A 26,630-nucleotide genomic window follows, 5' to 3' on the forward strand; every position below is an offset into this window, starting at 1 on the left:
TCAAGTTATCCAGTTAGTTCTTACCAGATTGTATAACCGGGGGGAGGGGGGGAGAACAAAATGACCTAAATCATCAGTTTTGATATGATTCCTTTTAATATTAAAACTGCAAAATTGAACTTCAAATGAGTAGTCATTAATTCTACTTCAAATTAAGAGAGAGAAAAAAACAGGATCAGTGAACTTCTCATTGACATATAAATAGGAGCAGCTGGTACAGTGCAAGGTCTGAGTCTGCACTGGAGAGGATCAGATGTGAAGACGGTCAATTCAACACTCAGCAAATCCTTACTGAGACTCTGCTGTGGACTAGGCAGAACCCCAGTGTACCAGAACATGTGTTTAAGCACTTAGGGTACAGCACTAAACAAAACAGAAGCGTTTTCTTTTTTTAATTAATTAATTAATTAATTTATAAAATGGAAACACTGACAAGACCTATCTATAGGATAAGAGTGGTACAATTACCACCATCAGAACTCCGTATCCCTTCCCCTCCCCTGATAGCTTTCCTATTCCTTAATCTTCTGGGAGTATGGACCCAGGGTCATTATGGGGTGCAGAAGATGGAAGGTCTGGCTAACAGAAGCATTCTCTAACCTTCACTTCTCAATACTTCAGTGCAAACTCAGTGTTGAAGTGACTAGAGCTCCCAGCAAAAAAAAAAAAAAAAAAAGAAAAGGTAAGAAATATTAAGGATAATTTGCATCAAAAGATAGTTGCTTTTCTAGAACTATGTGGATGGTGTCCAGTAGAAGAATTTGAACTGCCCATCTTGGCCCTGGCACAATCTAATCAAAGCTTGTAAACCAGTCTCCACTACAAAATCACCTTATTTAAATTCCCTCAGTTGCAGAAAGGGGCTTGGGATAGCAGATAAGATAAGGAAATGTTATGGAGAGCTTTGCTGACCTTTTTTCTTTTTGGCAAGTGACTTCTGGATGCCTGGAATAATTCTTTGCTGACAGCTCTCCAAGAACACTTTGAGTAGTTCTAGCACAAGGTAATGGTGTTAAAAGTTGACATGCCTTTGTTGACCCAGATTTTTCTCTGGTGCAGATTCAACCATTTTAGGCAGTGGATAGTTTAAATAGCATAAGGAAAGACAAAGGTGATCGGAATAGCTGAAAGAAAGTATTCAATAGTTCATGAAGCAACTATCATGAAGCAGATAATACGCCACAGTGTTTGTTTTCATGTATTATTATCATCATTACTATTATTGCCACAGAGCCATTACTGGGACTTGCTGCCTTCATGATTCCACCATTCCTGGTAGTCATTTTCCCCTTTTCTTCCCCCCCCCCTTTTTTTTCACCTGGGAGGCAAGGAGAAAGAGACATCTGCACTGGTCCACTGTTTGTGAAGCTTCCCCCTTGCAGGTGGCAGCTGAGGACTTGACATGAACCTGGATCCTCACAACAGAAGTAGTGTTTCTATTCCCCTCTGATTTCTCTCTGCCTCTGTCCAATAAATAAAGGAAGTGAAATATGTAAATCACTCAAGTGACCTGAACGTGGTCTCCCATGGGCAGTAAAAAATACACACAGTTTCAAATGAGCACTCACATCAGGGCAAAACTGTTGTCTTTCAAGTGAAGTCTGGGGGTAGGGGGGTTGCTGACTCATTTTAGGAATGTCAGCACTGCCCCACCCCTTCCCCCCTCTCCAGGCACACTGGGAAGCCACAGGTCCAGCTAGGTGGCCCTCAGAAACCACACTAGCAAACACACTAGCTGGCCTTCTTCTCTGCCCTTGACTGCTGGGACGCCCCTAAGCCCTTCCTATTGGGTTTCCCTGCACTGCAGTCTCTGCTTAGACCTTACACAGTTATGTCACTCTTGGCTCAGCCCTCAGTAGCCCTGCCATCACCCTACAATAACTTAGGCTGTGTCCTTCCTCTGGGCACTATCTCCAGCCCCTCCAATGCTGGGTGCCTGGTTGCCCATCTTTACACAGGGTGCCCAGTCTTCTAGCTGTCGGGCTGTGACTGATTCACTCCGGACCAGTCTAGGTCTTGTTCCCTACCCAAACCCTAGTCCACTAATAAGCTTCATCCACGACTTCAAATGTCAAGAGCCAGCCCACCTTCACACTCCCTGGATTAATTTAATTTATTTTTTTGCCGCCAGGGTTATTGCTGGTGCTCAGTGCCTGCATGACAAATCCACTGCTTCTTGTAGCTATTTATTCCTTTTTAAAAGATCATTTAATTTTTGTAAATTTGTTATATTTATTTACTTTGTATTTTCCCTTTTTGTTGCTCTTGTTTTTTATTGTTGTTGTTGTTATTGATGTCATTCATCATTGTTAGATAGGAAAGAGAGAAATGGAGAGAGGGGGAGAGAAAGATAGACACCTGCAGACCTGCTTCACCGCTTGTGAAGAGACTCCCCTGCAGGCGGGGAGCTGGGGGCTTGAACCGGGATCCTTATGCTGGTCCTTGCGCTTCATGCCACGTGCGCTTAACCCGCTGTGCAACCGCCTGACTCCCAAATCATTTAATTTTTTAATGGACAGAAAGAAGTTGAGAGAGGAGGGCAAGTAAAGAGGGAAAGAGAATGATGGACACTTGCAGCCTTACATCACCCCCTGTGAAGCTTCTCCCCTCCCCCCTTTAAGTAGGGACCTGGGGCCTAAACCCCCATTGGTGAGCATGGTAATGTGTCCTCTGGTATTATCTGAGGGAAAGGTTCCTGAGGAGGCCTTTGGCAGAGTAGGGTGGGGGCTATAGTTGTGAGAGGGAGAGGTCTGAGGAGAAACCTACCCAGAGCTTGTCTAGCACAATTTCTCCTCCTCCTTCTTTTAGATAGAGACAGAGAGGCAGAGAGTGTTAGAGACCACAGTATGGAAGCTCCTCCCATCAGTGTGGTGAGGGGCCAGACTCAGACCTGGATCACACACGTGGTCTACAGTGTAATTTCACTCACTCTCATCTGTTTCTGTATCAATTTCTATTTTAGTGGAAAACATAGATTGTTCTCCCTCCCTTTAAAGTTCTAGCCATTGACCTAGTCCACACACTAGAGTATTTTTAGAAATGGGGGTGGAGAGCTGGGAGGAAGACCCTTAGAAAAGTGATTTATCCCAATGTCACAGAGCTAGTAATTGACAGTATAGACTTTTAAGTCTCTTAACTCCAAACCCCAAACACCAGGGTACTTTGAAGGGAGGATTTACCTCATTTACAAAGGCAGTGGGGGCAGCTGGGGGGAGGGCACAGATGGCCAGAGGATTGGAGCTGTAAATCTCCAGAGGGGTTGGGTGTAGAAAATGGTAAAAGACCAGCGCTCTCTAATCACATTGCTTTAAATATAATCAAAGGGGAAGGAAAGTAATTGGAGACCAAAGAAACTGCAACCTACTATAAAAAGCAGTAATGCCTGTTAACTGGAGGCAGGACCTTGCCGTTCAGGGCAGGGGGTGAGGTGGGGGTGCGGGGTGCTACAGGCTTCCCTCCCTCCCTAATGGGAACTAGAATTTGCAAACTTTGAGTGACCTACCAGGGTATTTAGCCCAGCTGAGATACACCATAAGCCCAGCATTAACAGGGAAATAAAACAGTCTACCTGAGTTTTCAGGGGAGGGGCAGTGGTTGGATCTGGTAGCAAACATGGCTTGCTACCAAGTTTTAATGCTAAGAAGCATGAAGATTTAGTCTTAACTGTGTTTTCAAGATCTTAATTTCTACTCTGGCATGACGGAAGCTCTCCTCAGGCTTCATCAGCTCTGGAATTGTGTGGCTGGGGTGGGGGGGTGGTCCTTTTGTCACCATTTCATTCTCATTCGAAACTGCATCCTATGTACCACTGTCATTTAGTTAGTCTTTAAGCACCTGTGTCTACATAGAAACACCTGTGATCAAGACTCCATACTGTCATCCTAGCTACTCTTACAGAGACGAAATCAGCCAACTTAAAAAAAAATTACTTATTTTTGTGGGATCGATATAGAGGAAAAGACAGATGATAGATAGATAGATAGATAGATAGATAGATAGATAGATAGATAGATAGATAGGCAGACAGACCAGAGCACCTTTCAGTTCTGATTTATGCTATACTGGGGATTGAACCTGGGACCTCAGTGCCTGAGGCATGAAAGTCTTTTACATAACCGGCATGCTGTCTCCTTAGTCCTGTCATTAAACTGAATGTGACACATGCCAACTGCCCCTCAAGTCTATCAAGATGTCATCTGATGACTATTAAAGCCCTTGCCTTCTCTTTTATCTTCAGGAACTTAAAGAGCACCCAATCATCGAAGCAGGTTCTTCCTACATTTCTGGCATCTGATTGCAAATTCTTCCAAAGAGGTCAAAACCCAAGAGCAGTTCAACTCTTAAAATGAGAAAAAGGGCCTGCCCTGCAGTGGTCGCCTGGTGAGCCCACACATTCCAGTGGACATGGGTCCATCTTCAAGCCCCTGGTTGCCACCTGCAGGGGACCCACATGGTATATCTCTATCTCTCTCTCCTTCTCTACCTCTCCCTTTCCTCTCAATTTCTGTTTCTATCCAAAGGAAGTAAATTTAAAACTAACAAACTAAAAATAACTAAATAAATAAGTGAGAAAGCATGTGTTTACTTACAAATAACAAAGGCCCCCTCCCCCCCTAAGCACTTCGTTCATTTAACCCACTCTTGTTGAGCCTCCCTGCTATGTGCTAGACAACAGCAAATCTGCATCACCCCCACCTTCTAGGGGAGAAAAAAGATAGCAAATGTGAACCAGCAGACATAGAATACCAACAGGGCTAAGGGCCCTGAAGACTGAAGGTGCAAAGGTGATAGCATGGGTTAGAGGGGCTGCTTTCAGGAAGTGACTGCAGAGATGCAAGTGGGCTGGGCTGAGGGAACAAAGTCCTGTGAATTTCTGGGCTTCCTTTCTCAGCTACCCGGCAAGTGTGAGCTGCCCGGTGCATATTCCACCTGGCGGAAACAAAAGGATGCTGGTTGGGGGCCAGGCTTTTCCTAGCGCTCTTCAATTCACCCTTGACAATAACACTGCCTTTCAGACCAGACTAAAGTTGGTCGCCTGCAGATTGAACATTAGTAGGAAGCTTTTTGATTCTCTCCAAGAGGCTTCATCACTGAGAGCACAATAAGCAATAAAACTGACAGCACCTGTTGAAAATGTAACAAACCGTGTTTACCAGCAACTGTGTTAAAGGAAGCTCAGTGACAATAACTGAATGAAGGAGTCCTGCCCACTGTTATGGTGGGGTGTAGTTGGTGAGTTCTGTGGCCTTAGGTATTGTGTAACTCCTTTTTAAAAAGCTCTAGCAGAAGGGCTTGCTGGAGTTAAATCACTGATGTGCTGATCCCCCAGGATGAGATGATATTAGTAATCTGGGGTTTGATTTAATTCAATAGTTCACTGCACATTTGTCCCATTTCAACTGTCTGTTGGTGACTTTCCTGAGTCCCAACAGAATTGCAGAAGGAGGAAAAAGGCAATCTGACCAAGTTCTGCATAATTAATGTCAAGGAGCCACAAAGAAAAAGTGGCAGCCTTTAAGTGCGTCTCCAAAACTCTCACAGATTTCCAATCTGAAGGCCAAAGTCTTCAAGACTCTTATCCAAGAGTCTGTCTGAATCACAGATTGTTGCTTGAACCAGTGTTTCCAAACTCCAACACAGCCACTTTGGGGACCCAGCTTCTAAAAAAGAAACAAAGAAAAAGATAACCTGTCGGTTGCCTTGCTTACAGCAGAGATAACAGAATTTGGCCACGGAGTCATTTACTTGACTGTTCTATTTATGGCAACTTGTTTGTGTATTTTTAAACCCCAGTTATAATGGACTATTGTTCCCTTGTGTACTATGAAAACATAGATGCTGCAAATTATTCCCAGGGAATTCTAGTGCGCCAGGATTTGGTTTTAACCTACAAAGAAACAATAGTGAAAAAAACTGGTGGCCGCCTTAAATTGCTTTAATAACATCTTAGAAACTTATTTTTAATAGCATTTTATAAACTGTCCATCCTCTCTGTAGACAACTAATGCCAAGCTTCACGTCTTCTTAGTGGATCTAGAAATAGCAGCAAACAAGATTGCCCTTAAGTATAGGGCACTCCTTGTGTTTGAATAACGATATTCTTAACCTCCTTAGAACTCTTGTTCCTGTACTTGAATGAGTGCTAGCTTAAGAAAAGGACCTAGCGCCTCTTTCTTTCGCAGTTTCACCTTTACTGATTAGTAGTAGTTCAATTGTTATTCACTGCTAAAAAAATTTTTTTTAAAAATTAAATATCCGGCTCTAAGCAGTAGGAGTCCCTCCCGAATGCGAGAGAGATCCCAAGGGGAGAGAATTCATATGTTAATGAGCCTTCCCAAGTGCGAAGTGGGTTCGCGGAGCCTTTGGCTGACATCATTGTTAGGGGCAGAGTGGAGCCGACTCCTCCCGGGAGCTGCGGCCGGTGCACCTGCGGGCGGCCGGGCGGCCGGGCTGGGCTGTGCGCGCCCCGGGCCCCGGGATGGAGCGGGTGCGCGGAGGCGCCCGGGCGCCGGGCCGGCCAGGTGAGCGGGGCCGTGGAGGAGCCCGGCGGGCCGGCGCACAGTGACAGGTCCTGGGGAGCCGCGGGCCGGGCCGGGCCGGGCCGGGCGGGGAGCAGCGGCGGGCGCCCCTTCGAGGGGGCAGCGAGAAGCGCAGCGCGTCCTCCCCGCGGAGCGGGCTCCGGGCTCCGGCTGAGCTGCAGCGCCGGCAGGGAGCGGGCGCAGGCGGCTGCTCTCTCGCAGCGGCCGGATCGAGCCCGGGGCTGCGCTTAGCCTCGCCTGCAGGGCACGGAGCTGCTGGAGGACCCCTGCCATCGCGCCCCAGCTATTTGGTGGGGCTGACGCGGGTGAGAGCCGCGGGGGCGCACTGAAGGGGGCCGCTGGGGGGCGGGGGCGAGCCTGCTGCGGGGCGGGGCCGGGAGGGGGCGCGGTCAGTGCGGGTGGGTTGGGGGGGCCCCTCCGGAAGCGGGTGGGCGAGGCGCCCGGCTCCTCCCGGGAGCACCCCGCGCCCGGCCGCCAGCCCGGCTCAGTGCGCCCAGGGCCCCGCGGGTCTCCGGAGGAGGCTGCAGGCTGCGCCCCCTGCCCCCGCTCGGCCGCGGGCCTCCATGGCAGCCCGGCGGGGGGCTTCCCGTCGGAAGTTGGGGTCCAGACGGAGCGCCCCGCAGCTGCAGGGTGAGCGCTCCTCCTCGGAGCAGGCGTCGCGCCAGGAGGCTGCCTTCTGGGGGTGCGGGGTGAGGGTGAGGGTGCGGAAGCGACTGTGCCGCCCCGGGGGTCGGGGGAGGTTACCCTCCGCGGCCCGGGCGCCACCCGGGTGGCACCCAAGGAGCGGCTCGCTTGGGTCCCCTGGCCCTGGAGTCAGAGCTTTGGGGGGCCGGGGGCCGGGGACCCGGAGAGCGAGCGGGGCCGGGGCTGACCCGCGGCTCGGGGGCGCCCCCTGGCGGCCATGCCGTCGGAGGGCTGCGTTTGTGGGTGCAGGAGGCGCTGCCGCCTTGCTGAAAGGGGTCTCCGCTCCCCAGCGGGCCGGGCTTGACCCGGATCTCCGGCGATCGCGGCCTCTCCCCCCTCCCCGCGCCATTTAGAACGAGCGCGCAGAATGTTCTGGAAAGCTGGGGCTGCGGGAGAGACCCCCCTTCCCTGCAGCTCCCCTCGGGTTTGCCGAGCTGGGTGTCCCCCATCCGTCTCTGTCAGTGTGCGGCGGGCTATGTGTGGAATTTGTTTTTCCAGCCCGAGTCTCATGACTTCTCAAACACTCCCCTCAAGTGTTTTCTCTGGAAGCGCTTCTCCAAGGAGCGCCGGGAGTCTCACAAAGAGGGGTGTTGTTCGGTTGCCGACAGGTGACGGGGTGAAACCCGAGTCTGTGTGTACATTGGAGGCACGTCTGGCTGCTGGTTCCTAGGGCCGCCGGTGGCACTGAGACATTCGACTGGAAACATATCTGCACCCCCCTTCCCACCCACACGCCCACGTTGTGGGGAGGGGGAGGTCGGTCTTTACCAGTTTGAACCCAAATGACCTGGCGGAGGACCACACTTTGTTCAGTATTTTCAACTGTCCTGGAATGTGTGTGTGCATGGCATGAGGGAGGCTTGAACCCCTGCCGAGTCCCACATCCCTTGCGGATTGGATGGAGGCTGACAGGCCACTCCGCTGTCCAGGACAAAGAGTGAGTGGAAGGGAGGTTGGTCTGCAAAGTACAAAAGGTGTTAATGAATGTTACTTTAAAAAAAAAAAAAGATTTATTTATTTGTTAATGAGAGAACCAGGGCATATTCTAGCACGTGCGACATTGGGGATCGAACTCAAGACCACATGCTGGAGGGCCCCAGGCTTTATCTACTGTGTGACCTCCCAGGCAGCGTAAAGGAATGTTTTGCCAGTGTTACCTTCTTCTAAAAAAAAAAAAATTAAATATTTATTTATTTATCCCCTTTTTGTTGTCCTTGTTTTTACTGTTTTAATTACTAACCTTTTTAAAATATTGTTGTTTATTGTTGGGTAGAGACAGAGATATTGAAAGGGAAGGGGAGAGAGAGAGAGAGAGAGAGGGAGAGAGAGACGCCTGCAGCTCTGTTTCACCACTCCTGAAGTTTTCCCCTGCGGGTGGAGACCAGGAACGTGAAGCTGGGTCCTTGCACACTGTAATGTGGGCGGTTACCCAGATGCTGCCACCGAGTGCCCCCCAAGTTATCTTCTAATACCTGTGCTGTGTTTTTGTCTAGTTGTCCTTGCAGTGCCCTGCAGTCTAAAGCAAGCTAAATTGGACTCTCTTGGCCTTGGTTTGTAGTCAGCAGGCTGGGTTTTGAATGGCCCTTGGGTATGTGAAAACTTTAGAGGTGGCAGTTAAGTGGCTCTTTACTGTGACAGCAGATCTGGCTTGGGATGGGGTTTGGTGCCTCTGACTTCTAAGGCTCTGGCTTTTGAAATGTAAGGACACCTTGCAAAGGAAATGCAGACTGCATCCATCAAGCCTGTAGAGTTTGTGTGCTGAAACTCACAGGAATATCGCAGGTTTCTGGGCTTCCAGTTTGTCTGCAGTTGAAGGGAATCCACCAGCCTCTGCCGTCTGGCTTCTATCAGCTGAACGAGAGTGGCTCTTGAGTGGATAGGTGTGTTCTGCGTCGGTTGTGTATGGAGGCCTTGTTAGCAAACAGCTTGACAAAGAAGGGGGAAAGTGCTGTGGTTTGAGGGCACAGGCGGCTGGGGTTCCTGGGGGATGTACCCTACTGACTTCACAAGTCACTCTCTCTGGGTTTCACTGATGAGCACATTTCTTTCTTTTTTCTTTTCTTTTTTTTTTTTAAAGATATATTTATTAATGAGAGAGAACCAGAGCATCACTCTGGCATGTGACAGTGCCAGGGATTAAACGTGGGACTTAATATTTGAGAGTCCCAGAGTAGAGCAACTAGTCGTGAGTTGCTGTCTAGTGCCTTAGTCATCTCCCACCTCTGACAAGTGATTCACTTCTTTTCTCCCCAGATGGGGAGACAGTGGGGAGAATTTCATCTAGAATTACAGAGACATGCAGGGCAAGCCTGCTGCTGAGTTGGTTTGTGTAATTGTTGTTTGTGTGTCCGGAGGCTCATTCAGTTTGTTTATTTAATTGCAACAAGGATTATAAATGGGGCTCGGTGCTGGCACTACGAATGGTCTGGTGGCCTTCACATGGTCTTTCATTCAGAAAGGTCTCAATAACTGGGGACTTGATGGCCTGAATCGCCGTGTTCAGTAGCCAGCAGTGCCACTGATGCTGTGAGTTGGTCTAAGAAAATCATGAAATAGAAGACACATACCAGAATGGATAGGTCATCAGAAACTCAGTGTGGGTGTAGTGGAGCCATCGACCTCATTCCCCTGGGACTTAACTGTGTGCTGTTCTCATGTCACATACTGCCCTTCACTCATCTCAAACTCAGTCCTGTCTTTGGCCCAGTGTTTCTCTTCCATTGATTCCTTTAACCTCTTCTCTTCCTGCTATCATATGTAGACGTGCTTGGTCACACAGGGCTGCTAGACCCTTTTCTCTGCCCCAGCCACTGTACAATCCCCACCCTACTGGCCTTCTTTCCCATGGCCTCCAAAAGTAAGTCCATGACTTGTGCCTGGCGTGTAAAGCTGTACTTCAGTGCTTCCACTGCCCCTGTTGTTTCTTGCAGAAAAACTGCCAGCCCTTCACTGTCTCTGGCCCTTCACAATCTGTGCTGATTGATTAGGCCAGTCAGGCAGAAAAAAAATTTTTAAAGGGTTCGTCAAAATGATAATCCTGAGGTGGTCCTGCACACAGACTATAGCAACACCTCCTTCTACAACAGTAGAAGGTTTAAACATTCTGACTTTTAATAGGTATCAGTTGTCTTTATTTTTTTGTGTTTTCCCCAACTACACATACAGTGGCCTTTACATACATGTATGTATGTATGTATGTATCTGAAAAATAAATTTCAGGAGCAACTTTTGCTGACTGAAATCACTGTGGTGGATGATGAGATCACCTGTAATGGGGGAGCGGGGAAAGAGATGACTATCACAGAGCCCGATTTGAGTGGGTGCTGAGAACTGCTGCTCTCTCTTGGGCAGGTTGCCATGATCCTTAGACGCGCGCGTGTGTGTGTTTGGGGGGGTGGTGGAGACTGGCAGACACTGTCTGGAAGCTGACTCCACAGCAGCTGGAATGGTAGCCAACAGTTTAGCAGAAATTGCCATTCAAGAGGGGAGAAGCCTCCAGACCTCCCTCACAGGAAGTGAAATTCAGGTGTGAGCATTCAGCCCGTGTTAGAGCTTATTCTTGTTGGGATGTTGCTGATTGGCTGGAAGGAAATTGTCACAGCAACAGTGACAATGTCATGTTGGTCCATGCCAGTGATCACCCCTCCTTAGAACTCTTTCCTATCCTTAGGCAGTCTTCAGAAGGAAATTGTCATTCTTTTGATGATGATGATGATGATGAGGATTAGGTTCATTTGTCACATGAAAGATTCACTTGAGACAGAGAAGTCAAAGCTGGGGATCAACCCGGGAACACAGACATGGCAGTTCACAGCTGAGCTATCTCCCCAGCTGCAATAGTCGCCATTCCTGAAGTTGCCTGGCCCCGGCATGTGAGGGTTGAGCCCACCAAGCACTGGGGCAGCAGATGCACTCCCTGAGCTCCGCTCTGTCCTGGGGGTCAGATGTCCTCTTGACAAGTATATGATGATTGAGGAGTCATATATTGGGGGGAGAGGGAAGGGGCGCTGCTGGGCTGTTGTGTCTTTTTAAATACTGAGAAGTAGGAGTCGGCAGGAGCGCAGGTGGCGCAAAGCACAAGGACCAGCAGAAGGATCCCGGTTCGAGCCCCCAGCTCCCCACCTGCAGGGGAGTCTCTTCACAAGCGGTGAAGCATGTCTGCCGGTGTCTCTTGCTCTCCCCCTCTCTGTCTTCCCCTCTTCTGTCCGTTTTTCTCTGTCCTACCTAACAAAGATGTCAGACAACAATAACTACAACAATAAAAAAATATTTGAAAAAAAAAGATACATTCAATACTGAGAAGTAAATGTTTGGCTATTTTGAAGGCCGAGGAAAAAAGAAAAGAACAACAGAGGGGAGTAAAACTTTTCCACTTCTGTTATGTGGTCTGCATGGAGTAACTGACCAGCTTTGTCATATATACGTGTGTGTGTGTGTGTGTGTGTGTGTGTGTGTGTGTGATTTATTTTTAATATAGATAGAAATTGAAGGGGAGGAGGAGACAGAGTGAGAGAAACACCTGAAGCATTGCCCACCACTCCTAAAGCCCCCCCCCCTTGCAGGTAGGAGCCAGGAACTTGAACTCTGATCCATGCACGTGGTAACATGTGTTTTACCCCCCACCCCTACCCCAATCCAGCCTTGTCTTTCTAAGGAAGAGCTCTCTCTTCTTTTCTGCATTGTATCTGCCAATCACTCACAGCTTGTTTGAAGTGAATGCGAATACCTGTTATCAGCACCGGACTTCTGTGTGGTGGTGTCATTAGCTCCTAAGAGGCCTTGCTTCTTAGTTGTAAGTTGCTGTCTGATGCCTTAGTGATCTCCCACCTCTGACAAGTGATTCACTTCTTTTCTCCCCAGGTGGGGAGACAGTGGGGAGAATTTCATCTAGAATTACAGAGACATGCAGGGCAAGCCTGCCGCTGAGTTGGTTTGTGTAATTGTTGTTCCTGTGTTCGGAGGCTCATTCAGTTCGTTTTATTTATTTAATTGCAACAAGGATTATAAATGGGGCTCGGTACCGGCATTATAAGTCCACTACTCCCAGTGGCCATCTGCCCCACCCCCATCCAATTTACTTGACAGGACAGAGAGAAGGGGGAGAGAGAGAGAGAGAGAGAGAGAGAGAGAGAGAGACTGACCTACAGACCTGCTTCACTGCTCATGAAGCATGCCCCCTTGAAGGTGAGACTCGACTCAAACCCAGCTCCCTTCTTGTGCTTGGTACTGTGTGTGCTCAACTGGGTGTGCCACTGCCAGGCCCCCTGTTTGATCATTTCATCACAGTGTCACAAAACCAGTGCAGTGCACCAGTCTCAAAATAAACAGCAGAAAACTGACTTCTTGTTTAATTCAGCCCCAGCTCTTCACACAGTGCCTTCCACATGCCTTTGTTTTGTAATACACGTTTACGTCCTTCCTTTACTCATTGCATAGGGGAGAGGAGAGATAGAGATAGAGAAGGGGGGGAGAGAGGGAGAGAGAGAGGACTTCCACAAGAGAGGGAGGTGTGGTCATACCACTCCATCATGTGCACCGCTCGACAGGCCCACAGGTCCAGTGCTCTACCAGCGGAGCTACATCTGTATCTTCTCGGCACTATGCTGTCATTTCACACTGAGTTGTGCTGAGAGGGAACTGGCCACTCAGGTCACACATTCCACGAGGAGCAGCTACACACAGGAACTGCCTTGAGAGCGAGCTTGTGTTCCCAGGCCTTCAGAGGTGGCAGCCTGGGTTGGACTGCTACAGCTCGAGACGATGAGGTCTTGGGGAGAGACTTGCTCTGTGTATAGAGTTGCATGTGGGGAAAGTAACATGTTTCACTCACTTGTTAGGTAGCAGAATGTAACACAGTTATACACACATACACACACCCACACACATGCCCACGGCACGAATAATTTCACTCAGACTGGCAAAATGACTCACTTGAATAGTATGCTGCTTTGTTAAGTGTGTGACCCAGGTGAGAGCCCAGCCCCCAGTGCATTGAATGAAGCTGTGTGCTGTGGTGTCTTCCGGTCTCTTTGCACTAGAGAATAGCGAGATAGTTCAGCAATAGAGCACAGGGCTTGCGTGCTGGAAGCCTCTGAGGTGCCAACTTTCATCCCCGACACTGCTTTTTTAAGAATATTTTGTTTATTTATTAATGAGAAACATAGGAGGGGAGAGAAAGAGCCAGACATCACTCTGGTACATGTGCTTCCAGGGATTGAACTCGGGACTTCATGCTTGAGGGTCCGATGCTTTATCACTGCGCCACCTCCTGGACCACGCCCCGACACTGCTTTTAAGGCCGGTGCTCTAGCCACTGCGTCACCTCCCAGGCCACAGTCTTCACTTTTTACAAGCCCAAGAAACATGGTCAAGAGTCAGCGTGGCAGGCCCAGGTCTCGGGCCACATCATTAACTTACTGACCCCGGGGGAGTCGCTGTTGTCACCTCACTCTTGGGCTCAGTTTCCTCTGTGAGGGAAGATCTGCCACTTTGGATTTCCTGGTCATCTGGTGACACGATCATGCCAGGCGAAGCACAGAGAGATAGGTTGGCTGTCAGAGTGCGAGTGACTGAAACATGGGCCTGTGATGAAGACGGCTGTCAGCTGTGAATGATGGGGCTCGGTGATGGGGGGGGGGGCGTATGTGTGGGGCTTGCAGGCTTGAGATGTGAACGGTGCAACCCAGGTGATTGGGAGGAGGCAGGTTGTGGCATTTGGCACTAAGGTTGATTTCCCTTGATTAGGATACTAATTGACTGCACATTTCCCACAGAAGGCTAATCAGGGAATACAGCTGTCAGAGGAATTGAGCGCTTCAGCAGTGTGTGTGTGTGTGTGTGTGTGTGTGTGTGTGTGTGTGTGTGTGTGTGTGTGTGTGTGTGTGTGTGTGTTGGGAGATCCCTGGTTTGCGCTCATTTGTGGTGTACTCACGGGTTTCGTGATGTGCTGACGTTTTATTTGGGGGTTCCACTTAGTATTTGTTTTTATTAAAGGTTTATTTATTTATTTTGCCTCCAGGGTTATCACTGGGGCTCGGTGCCTGCACTACAAATCCACTGCTCCTGGAGGCTATCTTTTCCCTTTTGTTGCCCTTGTTGTTGGATAGGACAGAGAGAAATGGAGAGAGGAGGGGAAGAAAGATAGACACCTGTAGACCTGCTTCACCACTTGAAAGGAGGTCTGCAGGTGGGGAGCTGGGGGTTCGAACCTGGATCCTTACGCTGATACTTGCACTTCAGACCATGTGTGCTTAACCCACTGCGCTACTGCTGACCCCCCACCCTTAATCAAATTTTTATTTTTTTATTTTTTAAATATTTATTTATTCGCTTTTTGTTGCCCTTGTTTTACTGTTGTAGTTATTGTTGTCTGTCTTCATTGTTGGATAGGACAGAGAGAAATGGAGAGAGGCGGGGAAGACAGAGAGGAGGAGAGAAAGAGACACCTGCAGATCTGCTTCACGGCTTGTGAAGCGACTCCCCTGCAGATGGGGAGCCGAGGGCTCGAACCGGGATCCTTCTGTGCCAGTCCTTGTGCTTTGCGCCACGTGCACTTAACTGTCTGCGCTACTGCCCGATTTCCCATTAATTAAATTCTTAACCTCTAGGTATCTTCCTTTGATTTGAGGAAGATTTTTTTTTGCTTGTTTTGTTTTTATAAGTGGGCGGGGCATAAAACCCAAGATCTTTTCTGGCTCCCACGAACCCACCTGACTTCTGTGAGAGGACGCACTTACATGAGTGAGGCCTTCTCTAAGAGGTGACTGAGCCACACCTATGTGAAATGACTTTCATTCAGGTTGAAGGATAGTGAGCTCTGTATGAGCTGGAGTAATATCTCCTAAGTGGCATTGTCCCTACTGCTAGTTAAGAAAAATAGCCATTGGGAGTTTGTCCTTCTGTTTATGAGCCATTACCATTTTAACTGTATAATATTTGCTTCATTCAAGAGACCAGATCATTGCTTGGCTCGAGCATGTGGGGCTGGGGATGGAATTTGGGCCTCTGGGCCTCAGGCATGAGAGTTTGGTGCACAAACCACCGTGCTCTTCTCAGCCCTGTTGAAGCAGTTTTGCAGGCAGAGTTTTGGAATGTTTGGAGGAGCTGCGAGGGTAATTGAGCTTTCCTTTGGAAAGGAGTGGAGAACTACTAGGTTCTGGTTTTCAGCTGTGTGGTGCTGAGCAGATCACTTCTCTGAACCTTGCTTTCTGCCATGATTTGGTTGGCCTCAGGTGCCTATAAATGTGGTATGTGTGTGTGTGTGTGTTATAAATATAAATATATATATATATATATATATATATATATTCTTTTAATGGAGAAAAAGGGATTTAAAACATTGCATCTGGTTCTGAAAGTCCTGTGTCCTGGTTTTCTTTGAACTTTGGGATGAGGGATGGTTCTGAAGACTCAACAGAAATTGACAAATATCGAATTGACAAATAACAGAATTTGACAAATAAGTGGTGCTCAGGAGGCTCTGGGCTGTGAAGTTGGGGACTGTAGTCTTGACACTTTACTAGCCCTTACCCAAGGAAACTTTGCACTCCCAGCATGCCTGACATCTTATTTGGCCCTGAATTTCACACATAGTAGGAACTATCCAACTTGTCATTGAATTCCTGCTAATCACACTGCTTGCTGTTCAGATTTTATTCCGTTCTTTTTTTGTGGGAGAGATGCATTAATGAAAGTCTAGCTTTAGCCTCTAGATAGTGCGTGCTTATGACTTTCAGGTGCTGTGTCAGAATCAAATGGTGTGATCCTTGATTTAAGGAGCAAAGTTTAGTGTCTCGAGGTTCTAGCAGAAACATGAGACACTGCCAGCTTGGCCCAGCAGGTCCGCTCTGCAGGGAGCAGTTTCGAAAATGTGGGGCTCTGGGTAGGGGCTCCAAGTCACTTTTTCTTGGTGGCTAGAACAGCCCCAAGCAGAAAGAAAGGGGGCGGGGGAGGCTCACTGGAGTTTCATTGTGGGAAAGTTAGAAAAACAACAAGACACTCTCCCTTATGCTTGAGAGCATAACACTTTATCCATGGTGCCACCTCCTGGGCCATGAGAATCTCCCCAGTAGTGTAAAGAGAAGTATGTTTTAAAGTCAACTGGAGAACTAGTGTTGGTGGCCTTTTCTGAATGACCGAGCCAGTTGGGGTGGGGGCTGGGGGTGGAGATTTGGTTACACAGCAGTGTGTGTGTAAACACCACTCAATAAAAGCTCTTGGTTTTCTCATGTCCTGTTTTCTTCTGTTCTCCACAGCAGCCGGGGTTTGATGTGCTGTGACTGAAAGGCCTCGATTTATTATGCCTTTGGCGATGGAGCCCAAAATGAGCAAGCTGGCTTTCGGGTGCCAAAGAAGCTCCACATCCGATGACGACTCTGGCTGTGCCCTGGAGGAGTATGCCTGGGTCCCCCCAGGCCTCAGGCCGGAGCAGGTAGGATGGCTCCTCACTCTGTTTTCTGCTTCTCAAGATCACTTTCCGAGAGCTTCTAACAACAGTTGCCATCTATACAGCAGTCCTGCCATGCCAGCATGCCGTCTCTTCAGTCCTTTTTGGCTCCTTTCAGATTTTTTGCTTTTTAAGGTCAAAAAGCTCAGCGAGAGAGGTTTCAGTCTCTTTTGTAAGTGTGGTCCCAGAACCCCTAAGAGGATGCCGATTTTGCTTTGATAGATGGAAGTAACTATCTGAAATGTTACTGCTTAGACATCTAACCCTTGAGAACCTTGCATGCAGAAAGATTCTGTCACCACCCCGTGTGGAATTGGGGGCTTGGAGAAGGGTTAAAGCCCCTGCTCGGTCTCTTGGAATATAAGTTGAGATCATTGTAGAGGGCTAGTTTTGTGTCCCCAATATCCTTGTAATGAAAGTATTTAAAATGAAAGGTGTCACTTGGGTTGCTCCTGAGTCCTAGCTGTGTCCCTGGTATGAGGAGAATTCCTCCAAGAAGGGTGTTCCTAGCTCACCCAGTGCCTGACATGCATGGAGTTGACCCCAGAGGAAGGGGGTCAGTGCCGCCCCACCCTCCGCCCCATAGGAAACGAATATTTTGACAAACTAGTGAAGAAGGAGAAACTCTTCTTGCACTTGTGTGTGACGCTAAGGTATTGAAGGTGACAGGCCTCCAGTTCCCTGTCTACCGTTTCTTTTTCTACTTGAACCACTTTCATTTGTCCTGCAGTTTCCTCTGTGGTTTTCATGAAGGGGGGCCCTGGGGGGAGTCACATTCTCCTCTCCAGATGAATCAAGTACAGTTCATAGTGGCTCCTCTCCAGTTTCCTCAGGAGAGGGGGGTGGGGTGGGGACTTGACTCCAGGTATTTAGAAAATAACACCCAGGGAAGCAGAAAGAAAGCCGATGCTGGAGAGAACCTGATAAGGGAGAGTTTACCAAGTCGAACAAAACAGCCTTTGTCTCTGCGGCATGCCAGATCCAGAGAGCAGAGTCAGCGTGCTTCTGTGTTTCTGTAGTGGCTGGATTGGAAACAGTGTCCCCAGCCTGTGTGGTCATTTACAGCGCTCAGGTCCCTCGCCTGGCTGGCCCAGGGGGAGCTGAGGACTAGCAGTGCTGTAAGTGCATGTTTTATGGTGCGTAATTTACAGTGCCCCTAATTGTCACTGCAAGTGACATTCCTGGAGAGCAGGAGAGCAGCTGGGCGCTATCTGGCTGTGTGCACTGCACTGCACTGCACTGCAGCTGGATTGACTCAGCTGCTTTTCTCATCAGACCTGCCTTCTGAGGGAAGGGTGATTTTTTTTTTTTTACTCCACAATGGAAGAAGCTAAGATGCTCTCTTTCTGGACACTGACTTCCCTCTCCCTCTCCCTGTTCCTCTCCCTCTCCCTCTCCCTGTTCCTCTCCTTCTCCCACTCCCTCTCCCTGTTCCTCTCCCTCTCCCCCAGATCCAGCTCTATTTTGCCTGCTTACCAGAAGACAAGGTCCCTTATGTTAACAGCCCTGGAGAGAAACATCGAATCAAACAGCTTCTGTACCAGTTGCCACCACATGATAATGAGGTAAAAAAAAAAAATTGCAGAAACACAAAGTAGAACTTGGACTGAGTTTGTTTAAGGACTAGGGGGGTGGGGGGTGGGGGTGGACTTCAGTTCCTGGGTGTTGTGGTAGAGAAGGACCTAGGCTGGGGATGAGAGTATCTTGCAGAAAATTGAGAAATTTTACACACGTATCAAAAACTATTTACTGAAAACTGTTAATCCCCTCAATAACAAAAAGGCAAAAATGTAAATTTTTACTAATGGATGTAAAAATGAAAACTATAAGCAAAATAAAATAAAATAAATTACACGGTGAGTTTTGAGAAGCTTCTCATGAGTCCCAGCTCCTCACTGGCCAAAGATGTCTTTTGCATTTCTTTAATTAAAGTTTGAGGGCCGGGATTATAGTTTGGGGGCCGGGAGGTGGTGCAGCAGGTTAAGTGCACATGGCGCAAAGCACAAGGACCGGCATAAGGATCCCCGTTCCAGCCCCCAGCTCCTTACCTGCAGGGGAGTCGTTTCGCAGGCAGTGAAGCAGGTTTGCAGGTGTCTATCTTTCTCTCCCCCTCTCTGTCTTCCCCTCCTCTCTCCATTTGTCTCTGTCCTATCCAACAGCAATAACAATAACAACAACAATAACAGCATGGGCAGCAAAATGGAAAAAAAAAAAAAAGGCCATCAGGAGCAGTGGATTCGTAGTGCAGGCACTGAGCCCCAGAAATAACCCTGGAAGCAAATAAAGAGAGAAAAAATTAAAGTTTGCTTGGAAAACATAGCACTTCACTCTTTGAGAAAAATCTGTCAGTACAACAACCCTTAAACAAGCGGGGTTTTACAGAGTCTGCAGCCCCTACCTATTATGAGACACCTCCAAATTCCTGAGATTTCTCAGCCCTGCACCCAGAGGCAGAGCACCCCAGGGTCTGGCCTGCAGAGAGCTGGGGGGCCTGGAGCATGGAAAGTGAAAGTGGCAGTCAGCATTTTTTTTAACCCTTTGCAGAAAGTCTTACATTTGTCGCTGCATCTGCTGATGATAGTTTAAGTGCTTTGTATTTAGACAAAATAAAAAAAAAGACTTTCAAATCAAATTTCTCTTCTGCTAGGGAGTCTGTAAGAGCTTTGCTGTTATTTCAAAGGGGTAGTATGATTTTATTTTTATGAAAAACTTCTTCTTTTTCCCCCTCTTCCAAGGTTATCACTGGACCTTGGTGCCAGCACTACAAATCCAATACTCTTGGCAACCATTTTTTTCCTTTTTTTTTATTTGATAGGACAGAGAGAAATTGAGAGATGATGGGGGTGAAATGGAGAGGGGAGAGAAAAAAGATAGACACCTGCAGACTTGCTTCACCACTTGTGGAGCGCCCTTGCTCAAATGGGGAGCAGGGGCTCCAATCTGGGTCTTTCCTTGGTCTTTGCAGATACATGTGCTTAACCTTGTGCTCCCCTCCCCTGCCCCCCTCCTAATTTTTTAAAAATATTTATTTACTTGGAAGGAAAAGCAGGCCATCACTCTGGCACATGTGATATCTGAAGTCCAGTGCTTTAGCTGCTGTGTCACCTCCTAGACTGTAAGATTGACTTATTAATGAGACAGAGACAAAAAACCAAAGAATCACCCTGGTGCATGGGATACCGGGGTTCAGATTGGAGAACTTATTGGTCATCCAGCTCTTTATCTACTGCACAACCTCCTGGGCCCAGGGTGGTGGTATTTTAAATGGGCCACTCATGAGGCTGCTCAGTTACACATCTTCTGTTGTAGCTCCTGAAGTTCTGTTTGGGAAGCTAGGCCTTGGCGAGTGAGACTGCACTCTGACGTGTACTTGTGTTTTCCCTCTCGTGAAGGTGCGATATTGCCAGTCTTTGAGCGAAGAGGAGAAAAAAGAATTGCAGGTATTCAGTGCTCAGCGAAAGAAAGAAGCTCTCGGAAGAGGAACGATTAAACTTTTGTCCAGAGCAGTGATGCACGCCGCGTGTGAGCAGGTAGCCCCTCTTGGATGGATCATGGTGGATCATGGTGGCGGGTGGCAGGGGGAAACTGGCTGGTGGACGCCAGGCCTAGCACAGGGCTACACAGCTCTCCAAATGGAGCAAAGGAATGGTATCTGGGTGTCTTATGAAATAAGGACTGATGCATACAGGTGGTTGCACTGCTGTGTATGACTGGAGAGTCTGCTTTCCTTTAAGTCAACGTGGGAGGCCTGCGTTTCTGGCCCTGGCAGGAAGAGAGATGTGGTCAGAAATGGCAGAAACACAGAGACACAGAACCAAGACAATCAGATGCTTTACTGGCTCTTCAGAGTAGGACTTACAGCCAACAGGAGGCTGCCTCAGGGAGATCACTCCATGTGAGAGAGAAGCTGTTCTTAGAACAGTTCATGTAATTGTCTACCTGAGGATATTCACTTCTGTTGGAACCACAGAGAAGCCAGCATACAAGTTGTCAACAGGAAGGGGACAAGAAAAACGTTGCTGACACACTTGGAATGTCACAGGAAGTGAAGAGGACTGAGAATCCAGCCAGGAGAAAGGAGTGTTTCAAATCCCCACTCTTTTGTTTTCAGTGTGGCATGAAGATAAACGGAGGTGAAGTCGCAGTGTTTGCCTCTCGCGCGGGCCCTGGCGTGTGTTGGCACCCGTCCTGTTTTGTCTGCTTCACATGTAACGAGCTACTGGTCGACCTCATCTATTTCTATCAGGATGGAAAAATTCACTGTGGCAGGCACCATGCCGAGTTGCTGAAGCCACGATGCTCAGCATGTGATGAGGTAAAAAAGAATAGCCCATCCCACACCACTGGAAAAATAAACTCCTGCTCAGCCAATATTCCACTGTTCACTTCTAAATGAAGTATAAATATCCCCTGCCTATATATTTTGAGGCCACCCTGTATGTGCATACTGGGAATGCTGTGTAACCAATGAAGAAAAGATAGCAGGTGTTGCACATTGATAAGTGGTATGTCCTTGATGGACAATGAGGGGTGGGAGGGAATAAATCACAGAATGATCTTTTTTTTTTTTTTTCCTCCAGGGTTATTGCTGGGCTCGGTGCCTGCACCATGAATCCACCGCTTCTGGAGGCCATTTTTCCCCCTTTTGTTGCCCTTGTTGTTGTAGCCTCGTTGTGGTTATTATTACCATTGTTGATGTTGTTCATTTTTGGGTAGGACAGAGAGAAATGGAGAGAGGAGGGGAAGACAGAGAGGGGGAGAGAAAGATAGACACCTGCAGACCTGCTTCACCGCCTGTGAAGCGACTCCCCTGCAGGTGGAGAGCTGGGGGCTCGAACCGGGATCCTTATGCCGGTCCTTGTGCTTTGCCACCGCCCGACCCCCATGATCTTATTTTTTATTTATTTATTTTTGGTGAAGCTGCATACATGGTTTCACTGCTGTAGGCCCTCCCTCCCCCCACCTTAATTTGTTAAAGCAGTTTATTATTATTACTATTATTATTATATTATTGTCACCAGGGCTATTGCTGGGGCTTGGTGTTGGCACACCACAAATCCACCACTCCTGGAGGCCATTTTTTCCTTTTCATTTTATTTTATTTGGGGGGGGGGTGGGACAGAGAAAATGAGAGAGGAGGGAGAAAGAAAGACACTTGCAGACCTGCTAAACCACTTGTGAAGTGTCCCCCCTCTGGGTTGGAAGTGGGGGCTTGAACTCAGCTTCTTGGGCATGGCTGTTTGTGCACTTACATGGCTAGAGCCCCAAAGCATTTGTTTGTTTGTTTACTGACTTTGGACTAGTGCACTGCTTAGGTCTGGCTCATGCTGGTGCTGGGAATTGAACCTGGGATCTTTGGTGCCTCAGGCCTCAAAGACTATCTATAACCATGATGTTGTCTCCCCAGCCCAGACTTATTTATTAGTAATAGAACCAGAGCATCTCTCTGGCATGTGATACGGGGATCAGACTGAGGACTCATGCTTGAAAGAGCAGCATTCTGGTCACTGCGCCACCTCCAGGGTCAGCACATTTTATTATTATTATTATTTCTCCAGGGTTATCACTGCTCCTGGTGGCCATTTTTCATCTTTATTAGATAAGACAGGGAGAAATGGAGAGGGATGGGGAAGGTAGAGAGGGAGATAGAAAGATAGACACCTGCAGACCTACTTCACTACTTGTAAAGCGGCCCCCCTGCAGGTGAGGAGCTGGGGGCTCGCAGCAGGATCCTTGTGCAGGTCCTTACATTTCATGCTGTGTGGACTTATCCTGGTGCACCACCACCCAGCCCTCTTTAAGCTGTTTTTTCTTTTTTGCCCCCACCAGAAGTATGCATATGAGATTTAAATTTTTCTCAGTAACATGCCTTTGAATCTTTTTAAAAATAAATTCATTTTTTAAATTTATTTATTTATTTAGCCTCCAGGTTTATCGCTGGGGCTCGGTGCCTGCACTACAAATCCACTATTCCTAGAGGCCATCTTTTTTTCCATTTTTGTTGTTGCTGCTGTTGCTATTATTGTTGTCGTTGCTGCTGGTGTTGGATAGGACAGAGAGAAATTTAGAGAGGAGTGGAAGACAAGGGGAGAGAAAAACAGACACCTGCAGACCAGCTTCACCACTTGCGAAGCGACTCCCTGCAGGTGGGGAACCGGGGGCTTTTGAATCTTTTATGTAACCAAAATCAAATTATAAACTAAAAAAAAAAAAAAGCCCTTAATGTAAAGATGACCATCAGGTCAAATGAAACACCTTGGTGCTGGCTAGCTATGTTCATGTTGAGCAGTTCCGGAGAAACAGCCCCACAACTGTAGTGTTCTTCCTACTAAAACACACAGACCACAGGATTATTTGTTAATAGAGTCTTTGCCAGTCTATGCCAACGGGAGTGGTTAGGAAGCAGAATTAGGACCAAATGAATTGTGCCCAATGTAGCAATGTCGTTTTTATAAGTTTAAGCAACCCCTTAGTCTTGCTTTTTGAACAGTTTTCAACTTCTGCGCATTCTGTAGCTACAGTTTAAATTTGAATTGAATTTAAATTTAAGCTTGAGGCTATGAAAAACAGTTAACTCAGTGCTTTAAAAAAAAAAGGGGGTGTGGGCTGTGGAGAGGCCATGCACACAGAGTACTAAGTGCAGGGACCTGTGCAAGGATGCCAGTTTGAGCCCCTGTCTCCCCACCTGAAGGGGAAACTTCACAAGCGGTGAAGCAGGTCTGCAGATGTCTCTCCCTCATTCTGTCTCTCCATCTCTCTCAATTTCTCTGTTCCATCCAATTAAAAAAAATGGAAAAAATGGCCTCCAGGAGTAGTGGATTCATAGTGCAGGCACCAAGCCCCAGTTAAAACACTGGAGGCAAAAGAAAAAAAAAAAAAAAAGGAGCCCATGTCTTCTCAGTTGCCCAGAAAACACACAATTTCTTGGTCTTTGAAATAGCTCACAATGGAGCAGGCAACAGAACTCACCTGGACAGTGGGCCTGCTTTGCTATGTACGTGTGGTCCAGGTTCAAGCCCACCCCCCTAGCACAATGGGAGAAACTTTGGTCCTGTGCTGTCTGTCTCTGGTCAGTCTAGAGTGGTACAACCCTCTAGTGGCAGGACAAGGAGGGGAAAAAAAGTGATTTGCCTTTCATCTTGTGTTCATTTTTTTTTTTTTTAAGATCATTTTTGCTGATGAGTGCACCGAAGCTGAGGGTCGCCACTGGCACATGAAGCACTTCTGCTGCCTAGAGTGTGAAACGGTCCTGGGAGGACAGAGGTATATCATGAAGGACGGCCGCCCCTTCTGCTGTGGCTGCTTTGAGTCCCTGTATGCTGAATACTGTGAGGCCTGTGGGGAGCACATCGGTGAGTCCAGGGCACAGCCAGGCCGCTCTGGCTCAGCCCACCCATCTGTCGTTCCTTCCTTTCCTTAAATGAGGGGTGGTTGAAACACTGAAGTATAGTTTTTTTTTATGTTTATTTATAAAAAGGAGGCGCTGGGGGCTGGGTGGTGGCACACCTGGTTGAGTGCACATGTTACAGTGCGTGAGGACCCAGGTTCGAGTCCCCGGTCCCCACCTGCAGGGGGAAAGCTTCAGGAGTAGTGAAGTAGTGCTGCAGGTGTCTCTCTCTCTTTCTCTCTCTCTCTCCCCCCTTCCCTCTAGATTTCTGGCTATTTCTATCAAATCAATCAATAAATAAAAATAACCAAAAAAAATTTTTTTAAAGTCTTTAAAAAAAAAAAAAAAGGAGACACCGACAAAACCATAGGATAAGAGAGGTACAACTCCACACAGTTCCCACCACCAGAACTCCGTATCCCATCCCCTCCCCTGATAGCTTTCCTATTCTTTATCCCTCTGGGAGTATGGACCCAGGGTCATTGTGGGTTGCAGAAGGTGGAAGGTCTGGCTTCTGTAATTGCTTCCCCGCTGAACATGGGTGTTGACAGGTCAATCCATACTCCCAGCCTGTCTCTCTCTTTCCCTAGTTGGGTGGGGCTTTGGGGAATCGGAGCTCCAGGACACATTGGTGGGTCGTCTGCCCAGGGAAGTAAGGTTGGCATAATGGTAAGTAGCATCTGGAACCTGGTGGCTAAAAAAAGAGTTAACATATAAAGCCAAACAAATTGTTGACTAATCACGAACCTAAAGGCTGGAATAGTGCAGATGAAGATTTGGGGTCTTCTTAAAGGTTGCCACTTGTTTTAACAAATGAATAGTTGATTCTCCTGACCTGTAGTAGCTGTGCTCTGTGATAGTCTCTTGGCTGTTCAGATACTTTAGACCTCGGGGGAATGGAGGTGCCTCGGAGCCTCTGACCCCATTTTCCTCAACCAGTCAGTGCATAAACTTGCTTCACAGGTATTCAGTTTCAAGGTACTTTATTGAATACACATTGCTGATTAATGTGGATAAACTCGTGCTGGATAGATCTACACACGTGGACTTTTCCTCTGTAAGGCACATCACACACGGTCATCTTTGCTTACGAACACTGGCCAGCGCCCCAACACTGTGCTTGAGGGCCATTTGAAACTGCCAGGTCAACCAAAAGCACAAATATATGAAAAAGTTATGCTGCTCCATAGATTACTTGTATGTGTGTCACTTATCAAAATTGGGCTATCGGAAAAATCATAATATATTTTTTTCTTTGCAAAGTGCACCATGACTTTTGTAAAAACACAGTGCAATGGGAGTCGGGCTGTAGCACAGCGGGTTAAGCGCAGGTGGCGCAAAGCACAAGGACCGGCATAAGGATCCCGGTTCGAACCCCGGCTCCCCACCTGCAGGGGAGTCGCTTCACAGGCGGTGAAGCAGGTCTGCAGGTGTCTATCTTTCTCTCCTCCTCACTGTCTTCCCCTCCTCTCTCCATTTCTCGCTGTCCTGTCCAACAACAACAACAACAATAATAACTACAACAATAAAACAACAAGGGCAACAAAAGGGAATAAATAAATTAAATAAATAAATTTAAAAAACCACAGTGCAAGAGCTGAAACAAAGGTGGAAGACCCTGGTCTTTTTTTTTTTTTTTTTTTTTATTATTGATGTCATCATTGTTGGATAGGACAGAGAGAGATGGAGAGAGGAGAGAAAGACAGACACCTGCAGACCTGCTTTACCACCTGTGAAGCGACTCCCCTGCAGGTGGGGAGCCGGGGGCTTGAACCGGGATCCTTATGCCAGTCCTTGCGCTTTGCACCACCTGTGCTTAACCTGCTGTGCTACAGCCCGACTCCTGAAGACCCTGGTCTTTTTTTTTTTTAAGCCTTTATTTTTTTTTAAATTTTTTATTTAAGAAAGGATTAGTGAACAAAAACATAAGGGGTACAACTCCACACAATTCCCACCACCCAATCCCCATAACCCACCCCCTCCCATGTTAGCTTTCCCATTCTTTAGCCCTCTGGGAGCATGGACCCAGGAGGACCCTGGTCTTATCTGGTTTTGATAGAGTGATGAGGAGAAAGATGCCTGCTGCACTGCTCCACCACTCGTGAAGCATTCCCCCTGCAGGTGGGGACTGTGGTCTTGAACGTGGGTCATCAGTTAACATGGTAGCACAGCGGGTAGTGACACACACATTACCATGTGCAAGGACCCAGATGGAGCAGTGCTGCAGGTTTCTGTCTTTATCTCCTCATTGCTTCCTGACTTTTGTCTCTGTTCAAATAAATAAAATATATATTAAAAAAAAAACTAGGGGGAGTCGGGCGGTGGCGCAGTGGGTTAAGCGCACGTGGCGCAAAGCACAGGGACCGGCATAAGGATCCCGGTTGGAGCCCCCGGCTCTCCACCTGCAGGGGAGTCGCTTCACACGCGGTGAAGCAGGTCTGCAGGTGTCTATCTTTCTCTCCCCCTCTCTGTCTTCCCCTCCTCTCTCCATTCCTCTCTGTCCTATCCAACAACAAAGCAACATCAACAATGGCAATAATAACCGCAACGAGGCTGCAACAACTAGGGCAACAAA

The 26,630-nt window shown here is 47.8% G+C and overlaps 1 protein-coding gene across 7 annotated transcripts in view; it reads left to right on the forward strand.

Moving 5' to 3' along the window:
• Positions 1-26,630, forward strand: part of PRICKLE1 (prickle planar cell polarity protein 1) — a 131,481-nt gene that overhangs the window by 98,419 nt on the left and 6,432 nt on the right. For 2 of the 7 annotated variants that reach the window (XM_060191755.1, XM_060191753.1), the window contains 5 exons: positions 16,481-16,653; positions 18,120-18,233; positions 20,061-20,198; positions 20,780-20,983; positions 23,834-24,020. In XM_060191755.1, coding sequence (XP_060047738.1) covers positions 16,522-16,653; positions 18,120-18,233; positions 20,061-20,198; positions 20,780-20,983; positions 23,834-24,020 — 775 coding nt within the window. In that variant the 5' untranslated portion in view covers positions 16,481-16,521. Of the gene's footprint in view, positions 1-6,392; positions 6,522-6,598; positions 6,845-6,945; positions 7,170-8,036; positions 8,161-16,477; positions 16,654-18,119; positions 18,234-20,060; positions 20,199-20,779; positions 20,984-23,833; positions 24,021-26,630 lie in introns of those variants that run through there. The other 5 variants (XM_060191749.1, XM_060191751.1, XM_060191754.1 and 2 more) reach the window with 5 other exon arrangements.

The sequence above is a fragment of the Erinaceus europaeus genome, chromosome 5 (genome assembly GCF_950295315.1).
Source record: "Erinaceus europaeus chromosome 5, mEriEur2.1, whole genome shotgun sequence".
NCBI classification, from domain to species: domain Eukaryota; kingdom Metazoa; phylum Chordata; class Mammalia; order Eulipotyphla; family Erinaceidae; genus Erinaceus; species Erinaceus europaeus.